This window comes from Bos mutus, chromosome 16 (assembly GCF_027580195.1).
Source record: "Bos mutus isolate GX-2022 chromosome 16, NWIPB_WYAK_1.1, whole genome shotgun sequence".
Lineage (NCBI taxonomy): Eukaryota > Metazoa > Chordata > Mammalia > Artiodactyla > Bovidae > Bos > Bos mutus.
The window spans coordinates 54,410,459-54,434,992 of record NC_091632.1 but is presented as its reverse complement, the minus strand read 5'-3'; the positions used below and the strand labels follow the sequence as shown (position 1 = coordinate 54,434,992).

Genomic DNA, 24,534 nt, shown 5'->3' with positions numbered 1-24,534 from the left:
TGGTTGTTATGTAATAATTTTGCACTTGACTATGATATTCTATCAAGAGAAATAGAATCTGTGATGTATAGATAGTTTTATGTTAAGAAATATACATACATAAATATATAGGTATGCAGTTAGATAACTGAAGAAGCAAAATGCTGAGGCTCTAAGATAATGCTAGGAAAAAAAAGAAAGAATCTTAAGAAAAATACCATTGACATGATATTAGGCATAGACTTGGTGAAGGTGACCTAAACACAAAAAGCTGTATCAAGAACAGTTATTCTGCTTATTTTAATGTCTTGGCAAACAACAGAAAGATTTTTTTTTTACTTTGGTGCACATTAAATTTTTTATCAGAAAATATTTTATTTTTGAGGGTGATTTTTCAATAGAAATATTTTATGGGTTCACTAATATAACTTCAGATAGTTAATAGCACTGAGTACCCATTTTTCACTCTCAGAAGTGTCTCAGTTTGGATAGTAAATTTTGTGGTTCTATTATTTATAATTTAGAACAGTAAGAGATGTGTAACAGAAAAACATAGAAAAGTAGCCCCCCAAAAGCAATATGGTAATCTGAAAAGACCTTCCTATCAAGTATAATTAAACATTATGGATAAGATATTTTCACAAATCTTACTAAATGCATTGGTGAGCTTGTAAAAGAGTAAAAAATTTTTAGGCAAAAAAGTATATACAAATTTGCGGACTCAAGAGAAATAGGCAGAACTGGAGTTTGCTTTTACCCTGAAGATATCTACCAAACTAAGTGACATTCAAGCTTAGCTTTATATGGCCTCAAAGGGCATGGATAACAATATAAAGCCCAATGTCTGCCCAACTTGAAGATTTTATCTCCATCCACAACAACTGCCCCATTACATACATAAGAAATAATTCTTGAAATACGACACTGAGAAAAGAAGAAAGAAATTATCCCCAGAATTTGGAACCAAAGGCAGAATTAACGTAGGTTTGCAGTCTTAATTCTCAGTACCTGGGTGGCCCAAAATGTTTCAAGCTGAGAATATTATTTAGAGTATCCTCAACTGGTAGTAATTCCAGGCATTGAGTAGAAATAAATACAAATGCTAAAGTAAACCATCTTTATCCCAGGTCTCAAAGAGTTCTCACAAATAAAATGCCAAAGAAAATGAGTTGCCCCTGGGCAAAAATAAACATACAAAGAAACAAGGCATCTTGAGAAAGATGCAGCAGAAACAACATATGGCAGAAGGAGATATTCAAACGTAGGTTACAAACAAACAACAAAAGATGGATTAAGATGTTTAATGAAATAAAATAAATAAAGCAAAAAAAAAGAAAGATGAGGAATGACCAATTTCCACTTCTGGCCATGTTGGAAAAATATGACCTGGATTTATCCTCTACTCTTAACAATGAGAAAATCAAACAGAATATTAGGAAAAAATTTATTTTGGATACCAGGCAACGGGCAACAGCAGAAAGGGAGTTTTGAGAGAAGGGAAACAAACAAGGTAGGACCTGAACTTGCCCAGTTCATTGTCCAGAGAACTTTCAGGCCGCAGAACAGAGGGGCTCAGACAGAACCAGGCAGTGATCTTGCTGAACTGAGGAGACAAAATTTGGAATTTGGGGAGGACAAGGCAGCTAAAATTTTCAGGGCAAAATACAGAAAGAAAGAAAGAAAGAAAGAGGAGTGCTGGAAAGAGAGAAGAGTTTCTCATATGACGTTGGGAATAATTTGTGTTTAAGCAGAGTGGGAGGATCTACTAATGCATGGAGCACTGGACAGACTGCTCAGAAAGGGCCAACGAGAAGAACGTTAGGGTCCTCTGCGCTGCTGCGTTGCTTCACTTGTGGCCGACTCTGTGTGATGCTATGGACTGTAGCGCCCCCACCCTGACCAGGCTCCTCTGTCCATGGGATTCTGCAAGCAAGAATACCGGAGTGGGTTGCTGTGCCCTCCTCCAGGGGATCTTCCCAACCCAGGCATTGAACTTGCATCTCTTACATCCCCTGCATTGGCAGGAGTGTTCTTTACCAATAACGCCCCCCAGTAAGCCCTAGGGTCCTCGACTAATGGTCAAATGAGCCCAAATGCTCTGCACCTGCCCTAGAGATGATTAAAAGCAAGCCTCAAAAGGAACAAACTAATTCCAAATAACTGTGTAAATTAGTAAATAATTTTAAATAACTCACAGGTCAAAAAAGTAATGATAATAAAAAACAGAAAACATGTTGAACTAATAACAGTGAAAATAATCATCACTATCAAAACTTGAGGAAAAAGACAAAGCAGTACTGAGTGGATGATGTAAAGAATTAAATGCTTATATCATAAAATAAGAGTGAAAATTGTTAAGCTAAGTAGCCATCTTAAGATGGAAGATGAAGAATAGAAAAATAATTAAAAAATAAAGTAGAAGGAAAGAAATAATAAAGAGTAGAAATCCATACAATGAAGAACACACTATAAAAAAATTTCAAAAGTCCAAATAATTAAGACAGTCTGGTCTTGGCAGAGGATAGAGAGCCCAGAGATAGACGCCTACATATTTGACACGTGTTGTATGACCAAAGGAGCACTGCAGATGGGTGGGGATTCAATAAATGATCCAAGGAGAAATTATTTGCAAAATAGAAGAACCCAGAGTTCACAAAGTATCCATAGGAATTGATAAGCAAAAGCTCAACAACTCTATAGAAAAATAAGCAAAGAATATGAATGACTTATACAAAAAGGAAGAAATAACTAACAAACATGAGAAGATATTCAACCTTATTAGTAATCAGGAAGATGCAAATTAAAATTGTACTAATATGCCATTAAGTACCCAGCAGATGGCCAAAGTTTTTAAACCAGACAATTCAACTATTGGAAATGTTGGATGGAGAGAGAACTCTGGTCTATTGTTAAACCATTACTAGATACTACTATTCTAATTTGACCTAATGGAGAAGGAAATGGCAACCCACTCCAGTATTCTTGCCTGGGAAATCTTATGGACAGAGGAGCCTGGTGGGCTACTGTCCACAGGGTCGCAGAGAGTCGAACACGACTTAGTGACTAAACACACACCCACAACAAATTTGACCTAAGAGAGCACATTACCTTACCACAGAGCAAGTGTGAAGGGAGAACCCACAGTTTTGATGTAGGTATAGAGTTCTGATGATTGGTTTTGATGTAGGTTGGTTTTGATGTAGGTATAGAGTTGAACGAGGCCCAAGGTACTGGGGACTTTTAACACTGGTACAGTCACGAGGATGGGGGTGGGGTGGCAGACACTGGGCATTCTCGGATATCACAAAGGCCCTGGGTACCTGTGGAGGGGGTGAGGAAGGCATTCACTGGGAGGAAGAGGCACCAACACTGAGTGAAGTGGTAGTGAGGCACTCAGAAACTTTGCCTCTTTATAATTTTGTCCTTTAGCAGCTCCACTAGCAGTGCTGAGTCAAATGTGGCTGCAGAGATTTCTGTTATCTGCTTCTGCATGTTCCTGGCTGCCATGACAAAGGAAATCTGGAGTAAACCTCCTTTGGTCAATTAGTAGTGCTGGCTCCATGGAACTGTCGTGAAGATGAAATGAGCTTCAAAAAAATAAAGAACTGAATATAGGCACAGAGTTGGCACTAGATGATGTTGGTGGTGATAATAATGATGGTGGTGGTGGTAATGGAAAAGGATGTGGAGGGGTAGGGGCCAATTCGCTTCATTTTTCTGTGTTCTCAGGGTCTTCATCTATAAAATGGTAAAAATAATAGCATCTACTTCTAGGGCTGGTGTGAAGATGAAAAACGAATACTTGTACAGACTAGGCTTATACCTAGCAAATACTCCAAAATTGGTAGCTTTGCTAAGTTTATTGCTTTTGCACACTACCCATGGTTCCAAGACCATGTGAAATGGGTCTTTAAATGGGTCTGGAAGAGGGGATTTAATGCCAAAGGGCAATTCCAGCTCATCCAAAAAGCTTTCAGAGGAATAGTCACTTGGTTCTTTTCACTGGGGCTTTTCATTTACAAATTATAGGCTCAAATGAATCATTTTGGTGAGGAAAAAGCTCTCGCTTTTGGAAAGGTCAAATTGTACAGGTTTTTGAATGTGGCTATTCTCCTTTTCTGAAGAAAACTGTCAAGCAGGGGCTGAGATGGGTTTCATTATTCCAGCAAGAAATCATGCAGGGAGGTTTGCTTTTTCAGAATTTGATTGTCAAGGAGACCACAGTGGGAAGAGATGTAGGCTGTGGATTTGTCCATTTTCCCAGAGTAGGTAGAGGTTGAATTAGCCAGAAGTTGGAAGGCTTGCAGGCATTTCCCGGGCTATACAAAGGAGACACTACCATCTCCTTGACTGCAAAAAGTTAATCACGAGAGCTGACGAAGCCTCATCCACACGGAGCCTAATGGTACTTCTTGGCACATGGTTTTCAACATGCAGCTCAAATTTTATATTATGGTCAAAAGATGGGCTGCTGCTGCTAAGTCGCTTCAGTCATGTCCAACTCTGCGTGACCCCATAGACGGCCTCCTACCAGGCTCCTCTGTCCCTGGGATTCTCCAGGCAAGAACACTGGAGTGGGTTGCCATTTCCTTCTCCAATGCATGAAAGTGAAAAGTGAAAGTGAAGTTGCTCAGCCGTGCCCGACTCTTCACGACCCCATGGACTGCAGCCTACCAGGCTCCTCCATCCATGGGATTTTCCAGGCAAGAGTACTGGAGTGGGTTGCCATTGCCTTCTCCGAAAGATGGGCTGCTATTGCCCAAACTGAGGACATTAACAAGTCGAAATGGGAGTTCTTCCTTAGGTTTCTAACGCATTCCTGGAACTTCTCTATACTAAATCCTTAGGGCACCAACTTCAAAGCCATGCAATAAATGACTATTATAAAGATGTAGTTTGGGTAACTAAACCTCTTAGATGAATTATATGATATATTTGTTTCTGCCAAATTCTAGACATTTGGAGAGTTTTGGCAGTAAATAAGAATCTATGACAGAGAAGGCATATTCAGACAACTGACTGGAACTTCTTAGCTCTTTCTTAAATGTATTTTATAATATGGCTTTTAGTGGCACTAGTGGTAAAGAACCCACATGCCAACGCAGAAGATGCAAGAGACATGGGTTCAATCCCTGGGTCAAGCAGACCCCCTGGAGGAGGGCATGGCAACCCACTCCAGCATTCTTACCTGGAGAATCCCATGGACAGAGCGGCCTGGCAGGCTACAGTCCATAGAATTGCAGAGTCAGGCATGACTGAAGGGACTTAGCGTGCACACTTTAACTGATGTACTATCATAAATAGTGTACAGCCTCAATGCATAGAATATCACTTAGTACACTTTAGGTGCTTGATGAATTGTCAAAATAACCTAGTAGAATGAATACTGGCTTCCCTGGTAGCTCAGCTGGTAAAGAATCCGCCTGCAATGCAGACCTGGGTTCAATCCCTGGGTTGGGAAGATCCCCTGGAGGAGGGCATGGCAACCCACTTCAGTATCCTTGCCTGGAGAATCCCCATGGACAGAGGAGCCTGGAGGGCTACAGTCCATGGGGTCACAAAGAGTCAAACATGACTGACTAACCACAAAATGAATATATTTTTGCCATATATCTGATTCAGAAACTAGGGCCATAGCTTCATTCCTTCTCCACCTTCTAAATGGCTGGCATCACTACTTTGTCCTAGCTGAGAATGGGGCTCTGATGGCCACAGTGCAAGTCTGGGGGCCCAAAGGATCCTCCAGGTAATGAGACAGGCTGTCCAAAGTTGAAGGCAGATGTCTGATTCATATCTGTAACCAAGAGGTAGGGTTTAGAGCAGGTTGGTTTAATTTAAATTAGTGCAAAAATAATAAGGAATCTGGAGAAAAAGTTTGTCATCTTGATGAGCTCATGTGATAGGAGAGATATGTTTATAAAGAAATAATTAAAATGTAATATCAGTGCCCACAATGAAATACCTACAGAATGCCACAGGGGGTTAGGGGAGAGAAAGCACTTTTCTGGACCAAAGAATTGGGAGGGAGGAAAGAAGATCAGAGAAGGATTCAAAGACAATATAGTATTTGAGATAAGCCTTGAAGGGTACACAGGAAGGAATGCAACATTTTTTAATATTAGGAGGTTGATTTATGTAATTTACCACATTAAAGAATTAAAGGAGGAGAAGATCTCTTCAGAGGCAGAAATGAATTAGACAAAATTTGGCTATTTTGTTAAACTGCTTAGAAATCCATCAACAGGAGATCAAAAACTCTTGATATCCTCTCACAATGAAAAATCATACATTAATGAAAATGAATAGACTATAGCTACACACATCAATATGGGTATCAAAAACGAAATACTGATTGAAATAAGTAAGTTACAGAAGGACCAGGGAGAGCATGATTCTATGTTATGTAAAGTTGAAAAACAGAGGAAACTAAACAATGTAGTTTTTAGGGACACAATTTAGGCGGTAACATTGTAAAGCAAGCAAGGGGATTTTAGATATAAGACTTTTTTCAGCACAGTGGCCCCCTCTGGAAAAGGTGGGAGGTCAGTGCAATCAGAGAAGAGCACATGGGGGCCTCTCAAGGCATTGAAATCTGTTTCCTCATCGGGCCAGTGGGCACACAGGTATTTGACTTGTTATTTTATAGACTGAGCAGATGTGTCTCTCCATCTGTATATATGACACAGTTCACAATTAAACCGTACAAGAAATAGGCAGAAGAAGGGGATCCAGCTCAATCCTGGAATATAGAGTGTTCCTGGGAACTATTCACTGAATGAATGAATAGACAGGTTATTGTAAGCAGAAGAAACAGCATCTACAAAGCATGTGGGTGTGAGAGGGCATGGGGGCTTCAAGAGATTGTGCACAGTTTCTATGATCAGAAAGGTGAGCCTGGCCCAAATTATAAAGAGCTTCATAGGCCATAAAAGGGTTTGAACCTGTAGCCAACAAGAAGCCATTGAAGGATTTAAAGAGGTGGGTAACATCAGGATTACATTTTAAAAGCACATTCTGGCAGCTGTGTGGAGGGTTGTTGTTGTTTCGTCGTTAAGTCATGTCCGACTCTTCTGTGACCCCACAGACTGTAGCCCACTAGGCTCCTCTGTCCATGGGGCTTCCCAGGCAAGAATACTGGACTGGGTTACCATTTCCTACTCCAGCCGATCTTTCCCGACACAGGGATTAAACTTGCATCTCCTCCATTGGCAGGTGGATTCTTTACCAATGAATCACCTGAGAAGCCCTGTGTGGACGTAGATGAAACTAAAACCTTTTCTCCCTTCACCAAAAAGAATTCTCAGAAGAAAACAGTGGATATATCACATGCCCTTAGGGCCTCCTCTGGACTCTGTTCGAGAAACTACATACATAAACATCTTCTCAATACAAACAATTACAGTTAGTCCTCAGTGTAGGATTTTATGCTTACGGAAGGCAAGGTTCATGGGAGACATGAGATAAATGGTTTGAAGGAAAGAGCTCACACAGAACTTTTAGGACAGACATGTTTAATACTCTCTATTGGCACATTGGGACATGGAATTGGGAAATGCATGCTTATAAACTGGGCCCTGATAATACTTCCTTTTAGCCAAACCTGCTGCTGCTGCTGCTGCTAAGTCGCTTCAGTCGTGTCCGACTCTGTGCGACCCCATAGACGGCAGCCCACCAGGCTCCCCCGTCCCTGGGATTCTCCAGGCAAGAACACTGGAGTGGGTTGCCATTTCCTTCTCCAATGCAAGAGAGTGAAAAGTGAAAGTCAAGTCGCTCAGTCGTGTCCGACTCCCAGCGACCCCATGGACTGCAGCCTTCCAGGCTTCTCGGTCCATGGGATTTTCCAGGCAAGAGTACTGGAGTGGGGTGCCATTGCCTTCTCCGTTAGCCAAACCTAGAAACTCCCAAAATTTTTACTGATTTCACTGCTAAGGTACTCCTTACAGTATCTACAGAACGGTAAGGAAAAACAGAAATAAATAGCAATTGTGGTTGCTGCCCCAAAGGAATATCGTAAAGTCTCTTCAAGTCTACTATTCTTCAAAGCAGTAACAAATGTACCATAACCTCTGTTTCTTGAGTTCTTTCTTTATTATATCAAAATAAAACTTCAGCTATATTTTTATTTAAAAAAAACTAGACACATTAGACAATTTGGTACAACTTAACTGCTCCATGAATATAACTGAAATTTGTTCAATTATACATGAAATGAATTATCACCTCATTTGCATGGACAAAAAAAATCTATTAATGCTCAATTGAGCCTGAACCAGTTGTGAAACAGGTGAGAATTTATGGTTGGATACTCTGATTGAAGCTCTATTAATGTTCAAGACAGTTTTTAAATGAATTAAGCCCCAACTCATTTGTATGCTCCATCCCTCCTCACGTCTAATGGTGCCTAAATCAAGCCATCCTTGAATAGTCACAGAGCCCTGCGCGTACCTGAGGGCACCTTGGGCTCTCTGTGTATTGGCCCCAAACTAACCTAAAGCCCTCCCCCTTGGGCTGTTTTCTTCTAACAGCAACATAACTTGTGATATGATGATTAGTTATCATTAAAGATAACAATTAGCTGTGGACTCGGAGTCTTGCCTTTGGACCACTAGTTTATCATGATTTGTGTCAGGCTATGTCAGCATCATTCTAGCAAAAAGACAGAACAGCTGTGAATCTTCGGCTCAGGCATTTATGGATGGACAGTGGGAAACTTTGCAAAACAGATGAGTGAGAATGGAGAACGAGTGGGAGCACATGAGGAAAGATCTGCCCAGACAGCCTTTACTGCAGATTTTCTGATTCCCTCGGCCTTACTTGAGTAACTTTCCTCACTGGCGGTTAAGCACTGGTGTTCACACATTACCAAGTGTGAGACTTGCCGTTTATGTCTCTATCTCCCCTATACTGTAAATTGTCCAAGGAGTGGAAATCGTCTATGTTTCTCTATCATATTTCCAGTGTCTTGAGTATTGTAGGGGTCCAGTAAGTATTTTTTAATAGTGAATGGCTGACTAAAAGATAATGACTCGATGCAAAAAAGAACTTACAGATATTCTGCTACATATTGCTCAAATTATTTCTTGTGTATGTTTGTTATGGGCTTCCCTTGTTGGCTCAGTGATAAAGAACCTGCCTGCCAATGCAGGAGACTTGGGTGTGATCCCTGGCTTGGGGAGACCTCCTGGAAGAGGAAATGGCTACCTACCCACTCTAGTATTCTTGTCGGGAAAAATCCTAGAAGGAGGAGCCTGGCAGGCTTTGTCTGGGGGTAGCAAAACAGTCAGACACGTCTTAGTTACTAAAGGACAGTGACAACGTGTTTGGTAGCCTCCATCAGACTTGTAACAAAATCAGGCACTTAAACTCCTCCCTCAGTAGGGGGCTTTGGGCCAGAGTTCACCTTGCTTATCAGAATAGCACCATGCTCCATGAATAATGGAGTTAAACTTGGTGTATCACTTGGGATATAAAGTGTAAGGTGAAATTTGTATCATCAAGGTCAGCCTTAAAAATCTCTTTGAAAGAAAAATCCTTGTCTCGTGAAATCTAACACATTCAGATTTTGCTTCAGGGTTGGAACATGTCTCTGGCTGAGCCCCAGAAGGCTATGGCTTGTATTCAAAGGCCATATTATGGGGAAAATTTGTCTTTAACGATTTGGATGGCCAGACAGACACAGTGCGGGTGCAGCAGCCTCTGCTCACCTACTGCCCCCTCTCTGCAGTGGTCCCTCTGAGGCAGGCGGCAGGTGGAGTCATTCACTCCTTAGAGAATCTGTTATTTCTCCCTTTGTGCAGAGTACTCCAGGTTGGAGTCTCTTAAATTAAATGTCTGTATCTGGCAGCAACCCGATACATCAGGCACACAAACTCCTGCTGAAAAATGCATGAAGCTTCCATTTTAACAAAAGGTAATTATAATCCACTTGGCCAAAAGGGATGCATACTTTTAAAATCAAGAAACAGATACAAAGATACAATGCTGCCAGATCAGTCTGGGTTACAACGTTCTGAAATATATGCAAACGCCCATTTTTACCTTCGAAACGTGTTTCTTTAAAGGGCCATCAGGAACATTGTCTCAAAGGACTGTATCACACTTCTGAGATAGAGGCGAATGGTCATTCTGAGTTAGCTGGTGGAGAAGAAAAGCACAGGAAACGGGACTTCCCAGGCAGTCCAGTGGTTAAGACTTTGCGTTTCCAAAGCAGGGGGCAAGGATTTAATCTCTGGTCAGGGAACTAAGATCCTGCATGCTATGGGGTGCACCCCCTCAAAATAAATAACATTAAAAGAAAAAAAGAAACTGCAGGAAGAGAGCCTGAGTGTCTGGAGGTGGGCACTGGGCCTGGCATGAGGACCCACATCTCCCTGGTCTCAGCTCAGCATCACCTCCTAAGCCCATGTCACACAATCTTTCTCTTTTGGAAACCACAGGTATTTGGTTTCACATACTTCTCTGGGAGTAGAACCTGAAGAAACTTCACAAATTCCCATTGATAGATGACAGTCTCATCTACCAACTGTGGAAATGCCCCGAACTGCGATTATTAGCCAGGTGTTGGAGGAAGCTCATCACCGCACGCCCCGTTATCCTCAGTCCTGCCATCGTTCTCACCTCTTGCCTCTCCCCACCTTACCTTTCTTGTGCTCAGCACAACTTCCAGACCCAGACTGGGTGATGACCTCTCTCTTCTGACAGGAATCTATTCACTCAGGAGTGTCTTAATGCACCTACAGAAGCTGCTGCTAAGGGGGAAGAGGGCTGGAAACTGTCTTATCGGGAGGCTGTGCCCCTCTGCAGTCTCCAGAACGGGAGAGGGTGACACTTCTCATGCAGGGGGCCACCCAGCCAGGCAGGAGGGCTGTCTGGGAGTCCTGAGTCCTTAGAGAGCATTAGAGCATCCTGAAGCTCTTCAGGGTACAAGAAATGGCTATAGGAACTTCCAGGCTCTTACACAAGAAAGATTACAGAAATTAAGAAACAGTAGAAGACTGTGAAATAGCTGAGATTTGCTGAGTTCATCTGCTGGTGGTGCCCAGAATATGGCATCAGGATGGTTGAGTTTCCTCAAGAGCCATTTAACAAGGTCAGCCCGAGTTCTCGCCAACCCTGAACAAGGTTCTTTCACTTGCTAACTCGAACAATCTCACGTGGTATTTCTTATTCAGCCCGGCCACTGGATTGAGATTTGGGGAGGGGGAATTGTTTCCCAGCCTCATCTTTCTTATTCTACTTTCCTCACTGCCACATCGTGGAAAAGGTGAGGCCAGGAGATGACCCTGAATGGACAGTTAACCACAGCTGGTCCCCTGCCTGGGACTCACATTTTCACTTACAACCAGCTGCACGTATTCAAGCTTTGTAGATACATTTGATCCATTGTCTGGCCTTATTTCAACAAGTACTGATTGAGCACCATGCCATTCTGGACACTGTGTCAGGAAGAGGTGATATACCAGAGGCAGTGGAGTAGTTCTGTCACCTACCAGTCCTATAGATAAGAACAAGCCACTTACTCCTCTGGTCACAGTTTCCCCATCTGTAATACCAGTATGACCACAGCAGTACCTATGCTAGGAGGCTGTTGGGAGAATTAAATCCTCAGCAAGCCTTTAGTGCAGTTCTTGATGCACAGCAAAGGAAGGGTGACTATGAGCTGTTGTCATCACACCCACACCATGGAACGCCCCTCAGCCACGGCTCACGCTTGCACACGCCAACCACCTGGATTGGAGTGGAAATCCAGGAGACAAGTACTGGAAGCAATTTCCTCCTTCTTCCTAGGACTCAGCAAGTCCATAAATTAGGAATCTCACAGCTGTGCTGTGCTGTGCTTAGTCGCTCAGTTGTGTACGACTCTTTGGGACCCCATGGTCTACAGCCCACCAGGCTGCTCTGTCCATGGGATTCTCCAAGCAAGAATACCCCAAGCATGCCCTCCTCGAGGGGATCCTCTCAACTCAGGGATCGAACCCAGGTCTCCCACATTGCAGGTGGATTTTTTACTATCTGAGCCACCAGGGAAGCCCAAGAATACTGGAGTGGGTAGCCTATACCTTCAACAGGAGATCTTCCTGACCCAGGAATCCAACAGGAGTCTCCTGCATTCCAGGCGGGTTCTTTACCAGCTGATGTACCAGGGAAGCCCCTAGGAATCTGTAAGCCCTTGGAAAAAATGAAAACAAAGTTCCCACTCTACTTTTTGTCCTTTTATTTACTTTGTCATGCAAAGATGGGCATGATAAAGTACAGAAACAGCAAGGACCTAACAGAAGCAGAAGAGATTAAGAAGAGATTGCAAGAATACAGAGAAGAACTGTACAAAAAAGGTCCTAATGACCTGGATAACCACGATGGTATGGCCTCTCTTCTAGAGCCATACATACTAGAGTGGTAAGTCAAGTGGGCCTTAGGAAGCATTACTAAAAACAAAGCTAGTGATTTCAGCTGAGCTATTTCAAATCCTAAAAGATGGTGCTGTTAAAGTGCTACACTCAATATGCCAGCAAATTTGGAAAACTCAGAAATTGCCACAGGAGGAAAAGATCAGTTTTCATTCCAATACAAAAAGGGCAATGCTAAAGAATGTTCAAAGTACCATAAAATTGCACTCATTTCAAATGCTAGCAAGGTAATGCTCAAAATCCTTCAAGTTAGGCTTCAACAGTACATGAACTGAGAACTTCCAGATATACAAGCTACATTTAGAAAAGGCAGAGGAATCAGAAATCAAATTGCCAACATCCACTGGATCATAGAAAAAGCAAGAGAACTCCAGAAAAACATCTACTCTGCTTCATCAACTACACTAAAGCCTTTTACTGTGTGGATCACAACAAAATGGAAAATTCTGGAAGAGATGGGAATACCAGACCACCATACGTGCCTCCTGAGAAACCTGTATGCAGGCCAAGAAGCAACAGTTAGAAATGGATATGGAACAATGGACTGATTCAAAATTGAGAAAGGAGTATGTCAAGGCTGTATATTGTCACTCTGCTTATTTAACTTCTATTTCATGTGAAATGCTGAGCTGGAATCAAGATTGTTGGGAGAAATATCAATAATTTCAGATATGTAGAGTACACCACCCTAATGGCAAAAATTGAAGAGAAACTAAAAGCCTCTTGATAAAGGTGAAAGAGAAGCGTGAGAAAGCTGGCTTAAAACTCAACATTCAAAAACTAAGATCATGGCATCTGGTCCCATCATTTCATGGCAAATAGATGGGGAAACAATGGAAACAGTGACAGACTTTCTTTTCTTGGGCTTCAAAATCACTGTGGATGGTGACTGCAGCTCCGAAATTAAAAGATACCTGCTCCTTGGAATAAAAGCTGTGACAAATCTAGACAGTGTATTAAGAAGCAGAGACATCACTTTGCTGACAAAGGTCCATATAGTCAAAGCATCAGCTTCAGCATCAATGGCCACCTGGTAGGAAGAGCCGACTCATTGGAAAAGACTGTCTTGCTGGGAAAGATTGAAGGCAGGAGGAGAAGGGGGCAACAGAGGATGAGATGGTTGGATGGCATCACTGAATCAAAGAGCATGAGTTTGAGCGAACTCTAGGAGATAGTGAAGGATAGGGAAGCCCGGTGTGCTGCCATTCATGGGGTTGCAAAGAGTGGGACATGACTACACGAATGAACAACAGGAGGAAAAAGGCCTGACTGGTGAGGCTGTTAAATATGGCCATGGGCACGTGCAGCCCAATGCTGTCTGTCTGTCTGCCCCTCTGCAGGTCACACATCCCTCCACTTGAGCCATGTGGTTGTCTGGGAAAGGGATTGCTCTGCTGACCCCGTTTCTGCCCCTTCCTGAGTCCTGGGGTCTAAGTCTGTGGAGCGACAGGAGATCTCCTTCCACTCTGCTAGGATTCAGCAGATGGAGAATTCAATTCCCAATCATACGATTTTTTACGTAATTTTATTTATTTATTTATTTATCTTTGACTGCATTGGGTCTCCGCTGCTGTGTAGACTTTTCTCTGGTTTCGGTTAGCGGGAGCTACTCTCTAGCTGTAGCGTGCAGGCTTCTCACTGTGGTGGCTTCTCTTGTTCTGAAGCACAGGCTCTAGGGAGTGTGGGCTCAGTACTTGTGTCTTCCGGGCTCTACAGCACAGGCTCAATAGTTGTGGTGTGTGGGCTTAGCTCCCCTGAGGCATATGGGATCTTCCCGGACTAGGGATCGAGCCCGTGCCTCCTGCATTGGCAGGTCAGTTCTTTACCACTGAGCCACCAGGGAAGCCCCTAATCATACTCTTGCATCTATTTGCCAACTGGTTTGGAATACAGAGAGAAAAGGGTCTGATTAGTAGTCTCAGAAATTGAACATCAAAGAGAACCTCTTGAAAAACCAAAAGAGAAATGAAGAAGCCTCCTGATTTCTGCTCAGTCCTCAAACCGTAGGCTCATTATCTGAGAGGGACCAAGAAAACTATATACTATGGCTTTGCTGCCAAGGATCAGGATTGAGTTGGGGGCCTAACAGTCTGCTCCCAGTTCAGTGAGGTTCTGTGAGGGGACAGAAAGCAGTTCTCCTGGGACAGAAAGGATGACACAGAGTTTGTGTGCTGTGTGTGTGTTAGTCACTCAGTCGCGTCTGACGCTTTGTGACCCCATGTAGCCCACCAGGCTCCTCTGTCCATGGAGATTCTCCAGGCAAGAATACTGGAGTGGTTGTCACTTCCTTCTCCAGGGGATCTTCCTGACCCAGGGATCAAACCCGGGTCTCCTGCATCGCAGGCAGATTCTTTACCATTTGAGCTATAGGGAAGTCCCTATAGCTTTATGTGTTTATAGTTTATGTGTTAGACAGTGACAGAAAGACCACTGTTTGAACCCATGGCTTATGATCCCAACTGAGCCCCAGGCAGCCTCATTTCTTCCTGAGTGACCTGTATGGTTCTGTGATAATCCTGGTAGAATTCATTTACTGGTAGGTGATGCCCCAACTCTTAAGAAAATAATACCGATCTCTGAGAATTTTCAAAATTAAATGTGAAGATACTACTGGCCAGGGAAGCAAACGGAGGTAGGCAGGAAGAATGAAAGGAAGTAAGATGCTAGAATTTCATACTAAATATCCATGTACCACTGATTTTCTGAACTCACTTTCTCTGCATCCTAACAGTCATTAAAATGTATAAAACTGGATATTCTGAAGCAGCAACACTAAGAATTATCATTGCTGCAGTTGCTTGGCAACCTGAGACTTTGGTTATTTTATTTCTAAACAGGGAATGCTATAAACTGGTATCTGGCGTTTGTGAATATAGTTTTAAATTGATGTTCTCTCTGTAAATCAGGAAGAGATAATACAGCATTAACGTACATTTAAAGGTTGCTAAATTTGCATATGTGTGTGTCTCATACCACACGCACACAAAGATTCTTCCTCAGAGTTTCTCTCCATTATATGCTATCTTAACTAAATCTGGAGAATTAATATCCCTTTGCATTTTTCCTGGAAAATATCTATTTAATTTCCCTTTGTCAATAATATGCATTTGGGTCCCAAGGAACAAATCTTTTACCTCCTGTGTGAATCAGGGAAATTGAGTATTGTGGCTCATATCAGTCATGAGCTCCTTTCTCTAGCTTCCCAGACACTGTGTGGATTTCCAGTTCTGAGAAAGCAAAGACAAATCCAACATCTATCTGGCTACTGGGAGAAAATTATTTCTCAAGACAAGGCAAAGGAATGTCCACCTTCTTCAGAGATGTGACTCTTATGAAGGCCTGATGAAATCTTGGGGTACTCCCAGAGATCCTGCCTATGGGTTCCAGCATGGATGAGGTATTCACATTTTAAAAAAGTTGGCTTTATTTATAAAATGTCATTTCTCCACAATCTCTCCACATTCTCTTGAATGTGACCTTGGTTCCTGACTCCTCTGTAGGGCTTTAGGAGGAGAAAGACTCCCTTTCTTTCACATCATCCAGACCCTGATGATGAGCATCCCTAACTTCTGTAGGATAATCTCGTCTGAAGTGGCCCCTGGGGCTTCCCAGATGGAGCTAGTGGTAAAGAACCTGCCTGCCAATGAGGAGACATAAGAGATGCAGGTTCAGTCCCTGGGTCGGGAAGATCCCCTGGAGGAGGGCCTGACAACACACTCCAGTATTCTTGCCTGGAGAATCTCCGTGGACAGAGTAGCCTGATGGGCTACAATCCATGGAGTCACAGAGTCGGACGTGCCTGAAGCGACTCAGCACGCATGCGCACAAAGTGGCCCGAGGCGGTATTTGCTTGCCACTGAAGCTCATGACAGCAGACGGCCTTGGGCTCCACCTTTCGTCCCCAGAGAGAAGAAGGGCACCAGAGAGTCAGATGCCTGAGCCCCAGAGAGTGTCTGTGATGGATTCTCACACACAAGGATTAGGTCTTGGTCTGAATCACAGACCAAACCCATAAAAGAAGAGCACAAAGCACCAGTTCCATCATGGGGCTGTTCATGCAGAACCAGGCTTCATGTTGACTTGGGAAGAGGCTCTCAGACAGACACAGCACTAGAGGGTCACAGAATGACTTTCCATGACCTCTTATTCTGTGGAAGCCGGGACATTATAACATCTCTGTTGTTTAGAAATAGAGGACAGCATATTGTTGGCAAATAATCAAATAGACTGTTTGACCTATTGAAGTCATTATTTCTCCAAATGGAGTCACAGTTATAAATGAAGGAAAAATGTTTCAGGCTTTAAGTATCACTGTGTGAAGGGTATGCTTCCCCTTCATCTAGAAGGTACCAAAAATTCTATTTTGAGAGAACTGGGTGGTGGTTAGAATTTCCAAGTCTTTGGAGAGACTAGTCCTGCAGATCAGCTGGGACATAACAGGACTTTAGCCAAAGCCAAGTACACACTGACAGATCCTTGTGGTGGCCCTTCTGGGTACCAGTTTAGTGATGTGTGCCTGCCATGCTGGTTCCTGGCATGGGAATTCATTTTGATGCCACTATACATTTTTTCTCATCTATCCAAGGGGAAGGCTATGATGAGGAACAGCAAATGGCTGAGCAATGGAAGGAAACAGGCAAAATGCACTGTCAAAAAGCTTAGGACTATGACAGCTTCCCCAAGACAAGAGGTTCCCCACACTTAGGGAGTTCTGTGTAGCCTGTCTGACAAGGGGGCTGGAGCCTTTGGCGGTCTCCTTCCTGTCCCCAGGTGCTTTTCTGAATGGTGTCACCACTTGGGATTGATTGATGGAACTTGGATTGCCCAGCGAGCCTGAGCTATGTCACGGCTGTGGCTGAGAAACTATTCTGCGCTTGCATTTATCACTTATAAAGGCAATATCATTTGCAAAGTCAAAAACCATTCAGGGCACACCTAGGGTGCCCATGGGAGCGCCTGGGATGGGTAATGAATCCAAACTTGCTTTCGGGCTTGCTCACATGACAGAGAGTCTGTCTGGCACGATGATGAAGAGAAACGAGGACAGGCTTTATCCCTTCTGTGCACATTCCAGTTAATTTCCCAGAAGCAAACACAAGTGATGTGAGTTCCAAGCACAGAAGTGTCCAGGGTGACAAATGAAGTGCGTTTTTTTGTGTGTTTTGGAGGGAGTAGGGGGAGGGTCATGAGAGTGGAGTCTGGTTTTCCTTTTTTTTTTTTTCCTTTAAGTGAACAAGAATAAGAGGAAAACTGCAAGGGTACAAAACCTATCTCAGGAACTTACTGCAGAGACAGGGTTTGACATGGGAAAGGTGTTTAGTATGCTAACAAAATGCCGTGTGATGGGGGTTTGGAGCACGTGCTGAATTGATAAAAGAAATCTGGGCCACCCTGCTGTGCTGAAGACCTCACGCTGTGCAGAGCAAAGGCAGCTAATATATTACAGAGCTTGATGAGGCTGGGCGAGTGGATCGGTAAGGAACTGCCAAGGTCTCTGAGGCTGTAAAACGTGATGCGGTTTGATCCTGCCACCAACTGGCTGGGTGATTTGAGTAAATCTTGGCCTTATCTTCCTGCACCTTGAAAGAGGGTAGTTTGTCATTGATTAATCACTTTGCAAATGCATTCTCAGAACCAAATATTGACTATCTGCTGTGGCTGAGAATCTGAAACAATATTATAGCAACGATCTTCAAAAGCTTACACATTACGATGGGCATTAAGGACTGAGGGATGATACAACTGGCTATACAAGTGCACTGCCAGTGAAGGTTTGGGGAGGACAGAGCTGGCTGGGTGGTCAGGCCACCATGTTTTCTGACACCAAGCAGTGGGCAGCTCTGCAAAATCCCCATCAGGAGGATCCTAATGGTGGGGGACAACACTATGCCTGTGTCTTATGTCGACACTGTAGTTATATGGCAATCCACTCCAGTACTCTTGCCTGGAGGGTCCCATGGGCGGAGGAGCCTGGTGGGCTGCAGTCCATGGGGTTGCTAAGAGCCGGACACGACTGAGCGGCTTCACTTTCACTTTTCACTTTCACGCATTGGAGAAGGAAATTCCACTCCAGCGTTCTTGCCTGGAGAATCCCAGGGATGTGGGAACCTGGTGGGCTGACGTCTATGGGGTCGCACAGAGTCGGACATGACTGAAGCGACTTAGCAGCAGCAGCAGCAGCATAAGCCTACTTCAACAGAGAGTGAGACGGTTGGATGGCATCACTGACTCAGTGGATATGAGTTTGAGCAAACTACAGGCGACGGTGAAGCACAGGGAAGACTGGCGTGCTGCAGTCCACGGTGTCGCAAAGAGTCGGACACAACTTAGTGACTGAACAGCAGTCTACTTCAGACATGGAGTGTCTTTAATCATCACTCCCTCAGAGCCAGAAGGGAAAGAAGGGAGCTGAAGCGGACAGATGTCTGAAGAGAACGGTGAGTGGAGTTTCCACATTTTGTCAGCCCTCGCAAGCGAGCAGGTGGCTGGTCGTTGTGGCTAACTGGTGTATGGTAGGTTTAATTTAACAAGAGACCTTGAACTATGAACAAAAACAATTTTTAATGTTGATAGTAAAACCCAACTTGAACCAAAAGGAAGTTACTTTATCTAAAGTAAAAGTAATTTCATATGCTTACTTTTATCCATCCCCCTACCATCAATTCAACAAATATTTATTGAAATCCATAAAAGCATGTTGCCCCACAGAAACAATGTGAGATATATATATATATATATGAGATGTAAATATACAAGCAAAATACATAATCAGTGACCTCATAAGGTGGTATTTTGAATTTCGTCTACATCATGATCTGTCAAGTTATCATACTAATACACGTTTCCCTTTTTATGGACAGGGAAGCCAACAAGGGCTGATAACTCTTTTCTTTCTGAGATCTTCAACCTTGACAGTACCTCTCCAGACCTTTTTGTCCCTCTTCTTCTCTCTTTCCTTCCTCCCTCCCTCCCTTCCTTCCTCTCTTTCTTGTATTCACAAGTTGACTTTATTCAGCTGCAGAAATGATACTGAATGAAACTTCATAAACCTTCAAATTGAACTTTTTCTTCCTCATAGAAAAGAATCACACAAGGGCTGGAAAAGCCACTTCTGGGTGTACCCTAGAATTCCAGATTTCAAGAACTGAGACAGACCGGCTTATAATCTCTATTTAAACTCCAAAGTAGGCTAGTAACGGGCTTCCTGGCGGAGAACAAAATCACAGTGTTGGCATCAACTTACGGTATAGGCAAAGCACAACTCCAGATCTCGTACTGAATCTCAGTTATTGTAGAAAAAACTGCCTGACTTACCTACACAACAGAAACTTTTATTTTGTCAAGTCCTACAGATTAAAAAATGATTCCATATACCATATATTTGCTTAATCCTCATGGCAACTCTGAAAGGTATGTGTTATTTCCATTTCAATAGGTGGGTATAGGCTCAACCACATTATCATTATTGGTTATTGAATACAGTGTTACACACTTTACAAAAAACTGTCACACACATATCATTTTGAGCCTTTTATCCTGGTTGTGTAAATAAGATATATAGCTATAGCCCTCAGTTCATGAGATGTGAATGTTCAGATAGCTAGTGAAAAGTACAGCTGGACCTTGGCAGAGCCTGAAAAATGAGAGAGTTCCCCTCATCCCATCACCACATTGTCCATTGGAAAAGCTGAACTGGAGCGATGGTGGTGAGGGGTGGCTCCAGGGCTGGGTCATTCATGGCCAGATGATATGGCAAGTTTTTGGCTATTCCAGACATAGGAGCAGTTCTAATTTCATCTTTCTGGAGCATAACTGAAAAGAGGAAAAGGATCTTGGAAGTGAAACAAACATTTGCATGGGATAGTGGGTGGTAATTCCCCAAGCTTTTCAGTTCTCCTAAATAGGATTGCCAGATAAAATACAGGGTGCCCCTATAGCTTATGCAATACTGGGGATATACTTACACTGAAAATATTTGGTTTTTATCTGAAATTAAAATTTAACTGGGCATCCCATATTTTTATTGGTTAGATATGGCAGCTCTACTCCTAAGGGAATGGTAATTCAATCTTAGGACCCTTGCTCTTATCTCTGTAAAGCATTCATACAGTGGTGGTAAAAATGTGAGTACATGCACGCTAAGTCATTTAAGTTGTGTCCAACTCTGTGATCCTATGGACCTTAGCCCCAGGCTCCTCTGTCTATGGGATTCTCCAGGCAAGAATACTGGAGTGGGTTGCCATGCCCTCCTCCAGTGGATCTTCCTGACCCAGGGATCGAACCCACATCTCCTGCAGCCCCTGCGTGGCGGGCAAATTCTTTATCACTAGTGCCACTAGGGAGGCCTCAGCTATAATCTACCAATGGCAATTGTTATTAAAGCCCTCAACTGAAGTAGCTTCCTATTATTTCTGACTTGAGCAGCCTAATGTTAGGATTGAGGCCAATTTATGTATTTCCACAGCTTTTGAATTTGGCAGATCATGCATTACATAATTGCCAGCGAAGGCCAGTTTCCGGCACTGAACGGACAGTGTGGTCCATACCTCTGCAGTACGACTCTCCCCAGATGTCACTAGACTGAAATGTCTAGTCTCAGTCACTAGTGACCCCCCAGGGTCACTAGACCCTCACCTAGCCCTGGCACCATGTTTACTGCATCCCATGCTTCAAGTAGAAGAGTCACTTACTTGTATGGGATGTGCTTGCTGCCATTGACGAGAGCCAGGATGACATTGCCCAGGGCGGACAGTGAGAGGCACAGCCCTGAGCCTCCTTCCCGATTCTTGCTAAGAGCTTTTACACAGCTGCCAAGATCGATGAGGTGCAGACGGCTGCGGCCTCCAGACACTGCCACAGGAGAGAAGACAAGAGAAGAAAGGACTGGTTAAGTCTGGCAAACCCTCATCTGTCCTTCATGTGGCTCTGTGGGAAATCTGAGGGGGAGAAAGAGGAAGTAAAAGGTTGAAGCTCATGATCTAGCACAAGAGCCCAACCAAATCATACAGCAGTAAAAATAGCACAGTCCTCATAGATTCCGCCATCACACACCACTGGCCTTCTGAAAGCTATGGACATTCCTACTATAAATAAGGGAATAATTCCTTTTGGCTGAATTAGATGAGATTTAACAGAGAAGGCAAATTTCTATTAAAATAGAATAAGATTTGTGCCTACAGAAATCTCTGCCTTTGTGTAACAGAATTCTGAAATTGATCATATTAAAACATGAATAGCCCATAAGTGATTATCTGCTTTGGTTGAGTGTTATAGAGACCAGTGACCTAAAGCTCAGCCAGGAATCAGGTTAATAACTCAAATAATAATCAAATGGGTTAAAACCAGTAATGATGAGAAAAATCTTGAAAATAGCCGGAAGGGGAAAATTATGTTACAAGTAAAGGAACAATGATAAAATGATGTTTCTCAGAAATAATACAGGTGAGAAGACAATGGAGCAACATTCTTAAAGTACTGAAAACTTCCAACCTACAGTTATACACCCAACCAGAGTATCATTCTCAGATAAAAGGAAAATAAAGACTTTTTCAGACTTAAAAAAGCTTTAAGAATGCATCACAAAGGATATACAGAAAAGAATGAAGAGTTTTGGAAATGACAACCATGTGAATAAATTTATGTTTTTCTCTTATTTAAACCTCCTTAAAAGTTAATTGACTGTGAAAGCAAAAATAACAACAATGTAATATGTGGGTATAACACACACAAAATTAAAATGTTTGACAACAATAGCACAAGTTTAGGAGTGGAGAAATGAAAATACTCTACTGTAAGGTTCTTATTCTAGACATGAAGTGGTATAATATCACTTAAAAGTAGACTGTGATAACTTAAAGATGTATACAATAAACCCTACAGCAATCAACTACATAACAGAGATTTAGAGCTAAAAAGCCAGCAAAGAATATTAAGTGGAGTCATATAAAATGCTCAGTAAGTTCAAAGGAAAGCAAATAAAATAAAAAGGAGAACAAAGAACACATGTGTTGAATAGAAACCATACAGAAAAATAATACTTTGGGCCACACCATATGAATTATCCCATTAAATGGAGCAGTCTGAATATCCTTATTAAAACTCGATATTGTTGGATTTGATAAAAAGCAAGACTCTTCTACATGCTGCTTATGGGCAGTGCACTTCAAATATAAAGAAACAATAGGTTGCAAATTTAAGTATGGAAAAGGATATACCATACAAATAGTTGCCATAAGAAAGCTGAGGTAGTTACAATAGTATCAAACAAAAGAGACTTAAGACAAAAATATTACTAGAGGGAAAGAGAGACATTTTATAATGATAAAGGATAAAATTCATCAGGAGGTCCGAACAATCAAAAATGTTTATGCTTTAATAATGGAAGTTGAAACATATGAGGTAAAATCTGATAGAACTGCAATAATGAACAGAAAACTCCAGACTTACAGTTGGAGATTTCAAATACCCCTTTCTCAATAACTGATATAACAGAAAAGTAGACAGAAAACCGTAAGGATATAGAAGATTTGAACAACTATCAATTCATTCTACCTGACATTTATAGAACATTCAACCAACAACAGCAGAATACACTTTCTTTTGAAATGCACATAAAATATTTACCAAGATAGACCATATTCTGGTACATGAAACAAGTCTAAGTAAATTTTAAAGGCTTCACATCATTCCAACTACACTCTGCCACAGTAGAGTTAAATTCGAAGTCAATCCAGAAAGACACCTGGAAAATCCCTAAATGTTTTGAAGCTCAACAACACAGCTCCAAATAACTTAGGGTCAAAGAAGAAACCAAAATGGAAATTAGAAAGTGTTTTTAAGTGAATGAAAATGAAAAACAACATATCCAAATTAGTAAGACACCCCATTAAATGCCTATATCAGAAAACAACAGAGGTCTCCAGTCAGTTACTTCAGCTTCCACTTTAATAAACTAGAAAAAGATGAGCAAATTAAAGATTAACTCGCATAAAGGAAATAACACAAAATCAGAAATCAAGGAAATATAAAATTTAAAGAACAATAGAGAAAAATCAATACCGTCTAAAGTGGATTCTTTAAGATCAATAAAATTCATATTTCTCTAGCATGACTGATCAGCAAAGAGCGAAGACACAAATTTCCCATGTCAGGAACAAAAGAGGTAGCAGCCTCACTACAGTTTCTACAAATAAAAAAAGGATAATAAAGAAACATGATGCTGGTAAGTTAGCACAACTTGGAAGAATGAACACATTTCTCGATAGATACAAAGTACCAGAGCTCCCTCAAGAAGTAATGGATAATGTGACTAACCCTACATCCATTAAAGAAATAGAATCTGTAGTTAACAACCTTTCTACAGAGAAAGCAGTGTACTTAACCACACTGGTGAATTCTACCAAACTATAAAGGAAGAAATAATATCAGTTTTCACAAATTCTTCCTGAAAATTAAATAGGAGAGTGCGTGCATGCTAAATCACTTCAGTTGTGTCCAATACTTTGCGATCTCATGGATTGTAGCCCACGAAGATCCTCTGTCCTTGGTTTTCTCCAGGCAAGGATACTGGAGTAGGTTATCATTTCCTCCTCCAGGGGATCTTCCTGACCCAGGGATCGAACCCGTGTCTCTTACATCTCCTGCATTGGCAGGAGCGTTCTTTACCACTAGTGCCACCTGGGAAGCCCCAGATAGGAGAGACTACATCCCAATTAATTCTTTGAGACCAGGATTACCCTGATAGCAAAAACAAAGATATTCTAAGGAAAAAGTTGAAGACCAATTATGCCTCATGAACAAATAGGCAAAAGTTCTAAACAAAATACTAGTGAGTCATACTAGAAAATTATAGCTAGGAACATATTAAAAGGATTTTTATACCATGAATAAATTAATTAATGACTTAATAAATGAATCAATCCAAGGAATGCAGGGTTGGTTAACAAAAAATTCATCTATCATTATAATTCACCATATTAGCAGACTAAAAAGAAAGAGTCTCAGTAGATGCAGACAAAGCATTTAACAAACTCCAAAATCCATTATTGATAAAAATGGCTGGCAAAATATAAATTAAAGGTGATAATCTCAGTTTGATAAAAAGTGTCTAGGAAAAACCTGCAGATAATAGTATTCTTAATAGTAAAAG

General features: G+C 42.0%; 1 protein-coding gene across 1 annotated transcript in view; it reads right to left on the bottom strand.

Annotated features, from left to right (window-relative positions):
• KIF26B (kinesin family member 26B) overlaps positions 1-24,534 on the bottom strand; it is a 518,142-nt gene that overhangs the window by 51,989 nt on the left and 441,619 nt on the right. Inside the window, 1 exon segment of the mRNA XM_070385372.1 lies at positions 21,077-21,236. Coding sequence (XP_070241473.1) covers positions 21,077-21,236 — 160 coding nt within the window.